Source organism: Bison bison, unplaced genomic scaffold (assembly GCF_000754665.1).
Source record: "Bison bison bison isolate TAMUID 2011002044 unplaced genomic scaffold, Bison_UMD1.0 scf7180017864080, whole genome shotgun sequence".
In the NCBI taxonomy this organism is placed as follows: Eukaryota; Metazoa; Chordata; class Mammalia; order Artiodactyla; family Bovidae; genus Bison; species Bison bison.
The window spans coordinates 5,916,785-5,920,904 of NW_011494652.1; the positions used below are offsets into that span (position 1 = coordinate 5,916,785).

The following is a 4,120-nucleotide window of genomic DNA, read 5'->3' on the forward strand; positions in this document are numbered from 1 at the left end:
CATCTGCATGAACACCGGCGGTTCCTACAACTGCCACTGCAACCGAGGCTACCGCCTGCACGTCGGCGCCGGGGGGCGCTCTTGCGTGGGTGAGCACGGAGTGGCCGGGGGCGTGGCCGGGGCCGGGGGCGGGCCCGGGGATCGGCGGACCCGAGGGGCTCTCCCGACCGCATGTCATCCCCTCCGCCGCCTTGCATTCCCCTCGCGCCCCCTTCCTCCCGCTCAGACCTGAACGAGTGCGCAAAGCCCCACCTGTGCGGCGACGGCGGCTTCTGCATCAACTTTCCGGGACACTACAAGTGCAACTGCTACCCCGGCTACCGGCTTAAAGCCTCCAGACCGCCCGTGTGCGAAGGTGGGGAAGACCCATCCGGACCAACGCGGGTCCTCAGCGGTGCCTCGGCCTAGGGTGGGGGCGGAGGGCCTCACTCCCGTCTCTGCCCACCCCTGGGCCTCTCGGAGGTTTCGGACTGGAACCCAGAGGGCCCGCTTCGCCTGGTCGATCCGTGACAGAGGGAGGCCCTGCCGAGGCCCCTGAGCACCTGTCCGGCAATGTTGTCCCCAGACAAGTCTTCTTCCTTCCTACTGCGCAGACATCGACGAGTGCCGAGACCCTAGCACCTGCCCGGATAGCAAATGCGAGAACAAACCTGGGAGCTTCAAGTGCATTGCCTGTCTGCCAGGCTACCGCAGCCAGGGGGGCGGGGCCTGCCGCGGTGAGCATGAGGCTGGGGCCCGGGTGGGGCGGGGCTTCGATCACAAGAGGACGGGGCCCTTCGGGAGTTGCCCCGGTGATGGGGCGGGGCTATTGGCGTGGGAGTCGGCTCCAGAACCCGGCTTCCACACCACCCCCCCCAATTCTGGAAGGAGGGTCTCCCATCCCCTCACAGTACCTCGTCCAGTGGGGCGGGGTCCGAGGCGAGCCTTCTCCGCCGCAGATGTAAACGAGTGCGCTGAGGGCAACCCCTGCTCTCCGGGCTGGTGCGAGAACCTTCCGGGCTCCTTCCGCTGCACGTGCGCCCAGGGCTATGCGCCCGCGCAGGACGGCCGCAGTTGCCTGGGTGAGCGACAGCCCTCCCCGCCCTGCGTCCCTCCACCTACTCGAGCGTCGAAGTTGGGGACCGGGTTACTCCATCTGTCGGCCGGGAGACAGCTAATTCGCAGGCACCTTCCCTTCACTGACCCACTCACTCACTTTCTCCGCAACCTGACGGAGGAGGGGGCCGCGGAATTTCTAGGTAGGAAGGATCTTAGGAGGCAAGGCTTGGAGCTGCGTTTGCAAAGCAGTTACTTGAATATGGAGTGGAAAAGATATAAAAGAAAGGGGGTGTCAGTAGTCCTCTCCCCCCACCGACAATAATGTTTCTTATGCATCAGGAGATGGGCTGAGGGATGAGAGTCAGAGAAACTGGAGAACCATGGACACCGACTGTGGAGCGCAGGGCTGTCGGCCTCAATGGAGTCTGGGTGTTTCTGGGAAACCTCAGGGGGACTGGGAGAAGAGGAGGCGTGAGTTGTCTTAAAGGATCAACAGGAGTTAGCCAAGCAAAGAAAGGAGAGAGGGAAGAGTATGCCAGGCTCTGTGAACACCAGCACAGAGTGTACAGGGAAAGTAAAGTGTAAGTAGGGGGTGGGGCTGAGGCTGGCTGGTGAGGGGCAGGCCCCCACCTCCTGAAGGGCCCACCTAAGCCCTGCCCAGGAGGTTGAGCTTCGCCCTGAAGGTATTAGGAGGCACCTGAAGCATTTTAAGGGGAAGAATGACATTTGCTATTTGTTCTAGAAAGTTCCCTGATGCCCATTGTGCAGAGGACTGGAGGTCTGGTGGAGACTCAGGACAGAGACAGTGGTGGATGTGATAATAGTGGCCTCAAAGATGGTCATGAGACAGTGTGATATTAGAGAAATATTAAAACGAGTTACCTGGGCTTGTTAACTGGATGTCAAGGCGAAGGAGAGAGAGGAGTAAGGGGTCTCCAGGTTTCTAGTTTGGGTGACTCAGTGGGTGCTGTTCACTGGGATAGGGTCCCTGGGGTGAGGCGTGTTTGAGAAGGAAGACATTAAGTTTCCTGTTGGACAGCTGAGTGTGTGGTCCCTGTGGGTCTCTCAGCTGGTGATTCCCACAGAGGGCCGGCAGTATAGATTGGAAGCCTTGGGCCAGACACACCCAGTTGCGACTGTGGGCTGTAGAGCTGTGGGGTGCACACTAGGGGAGCTGTGGAGCCGTGGGGTGCACACTAGGGGAGCTGTGGGGCCTCGGGGTGCACACTAGGGGAGCTGTGGGGCCTCGGGGTGCACACTAGGGGAGCTGTGGAGCCTCAGGGTGCACACTAGGGGAGCTGTGGAGCCGTGGGGTGCAGTCAAGGAGGGTGAGTCCAGTGAGTGGAGCATGGTGGACACTGCCAGGTCGGCAGAAGGCGGGGATAGGAACGGGAGACGGGGGAACGGGGGGTCTGGGGGGCCAGTTGGGGAGGGCAGGCATCAAGGGCAGAGGAGGATGCGCTAAATGCAGTAGAGAGGTCCTTGTAACTAAGAACTAACCAGGGAGATGAGAAGGTGGCCTTAGCAGGGTAGCTTCTGTGTCCTGAGGAGAGGCCAGAAGACGGAGGCAGCAGGTGAGGAAGAGCGAGTGGGGTGGAGGCTGTGGGCTGAGGAGAACGGCACAAGTTTGGACCTGCTGAAGGGCATGGGGCTCCCTAGGCCTCCCGGGTGTCAAGGCCTGAGAGGAGGAGGAGAGGGTGGTGCAGCCATGCAGAGGATCTAGCCCAGCTGAAGGCCACAGGGAGTGGAGTGGCCCGGGGTGCTCCGCATGGTGGCCAGCCTCAGCCGCACTCAGCACCCGGCATCCTGAGAAGCAGGCGAGGGCTCTGGCTTTGCCACAGCAGAAGGGAGGCAGGAGAGGTGTTCAGGGGCCCTTGGGGAGAGGAGGTGAGGAGGGGCCTGGAGAGCAGCAGCGGAGGCAGTGCGAAAGGAGCCGAGTCTGAGACGCTGGGGCCTGGGGATGGCGGGGCAGCTCCCAGTCCCTTGTACTGAGAGCGAGTGGCTGGCGTTGAAGTGGAGGTCGCAGACACTGAGGGAAGGACTGTTGGATCAGAGGCTGGGCCTGGCTGGCCAAATGGATGTTGAAAACGCTCAGGATGGAGAGGGAGAGAAAGGGAAAGGAAGAGCACTAGGGAGGTGGGTGCTGATGGCAATAGAGAGGTGGGAGGCCGGGGTGGGGTTCAGGTGTCCTTCAGGAAGTGCGGGGTTTGGAAGGGGTCTGGGGTGTGGGCAACTACCAGCTCCCCCCAGAAAGGACTACACAGAAGCGTGCTCTCAGAGCCAAGTCCCTTTACTGCACAAGCGGGAGAAATTACTCTGTGAGACTGAAGGTATAGGGGAGCTTACTTATAAAGGGAGCCCTGGCAGTGGGGGAGGGGCGGGAGCAGCCACCAGAGCAGCTGGGGCCATGAACCCGGGGCAGAAGGGGAGGATTGTTTGGTGAGGGTGGACGAAGGATGCGGAGGCCTGAGCTCTTTGGAACCAGAAATGGCCCAGGGTTCCTGCCAGCACCTGGCCTGGTCATTAGGGCACGGTGTGCCACACAGGGGCGGGGTGAGGGGCCCATGCTTGTCTCCAGCTCCACCTGCCTCAGCTCTGGTGCTCCAGGCCGTGGGCAGGAGTGGGAAGAGGGGAGCAGAGACACAGGACCACCCCGTCCTAGCCCTCTGATGGCCCCTGTGCCCCACAGATGTGGACGAGTGTGAGGCTGGGGACGTGTGCGACAACGGCATCTGTGCCAACACGCCAGGCTCCTTCCAGTGTCAGTGCCTCTCTGGCTACCATCTGTCAAGGGACCGGAGCCGCTGCGAGGGTGAGGGGAGACCTCAAGCTGGGGGGCTGACCTGTTCCCCCCTGTCCCAGACCTTCACTGCCCAGGCCCCAACCCCAGGGGCTACTGTGAGCAAGCCCACCACTCCATGGCCAGCCCCCATCCAGATCCAAGATAGGCCATGGGGTGTGGGCCCTACCCAGGGCTCTTCGGAAGCCTTAGGCTGTGAGAGTGGGCTTTGTCCCTGAGATTCTCCACCCCTTTGATTCCCTACAGACATCAATGAGTGTGACTTCCCTGCAGCCTGCATTG

At 61.7% G+C, this 4,120-nt stretch overlaps 1 protein-coding gene across 1 annotated transcript in view; it reads left to right on the top strand.

Annotated features, from left to right (window-relative positions):
- The window catches only part of LTBP3 (latent transforming growth factor beta binding protein 3), a 16,646-nt gene that overhangs the window by 5,691 nt on the left and 6,835 nt on the right, over positions 1–4,120 (top strand). Inside the window, 6 exon segments of the mRNA XM_010837795.1 lie at positions 1–89; positions 227–355; positions 594–716; positions 939–1,061; positions 3,728–3,850; positions 4,085–4,119. Of these exon segments, the coding sequence (XP_010836097.1) occupies positions 1–89; positions 227–355; positions 594–716; positions 939–1,061; positions 3,728–3,850; positions 4,085–4,119 (622 nt within the window).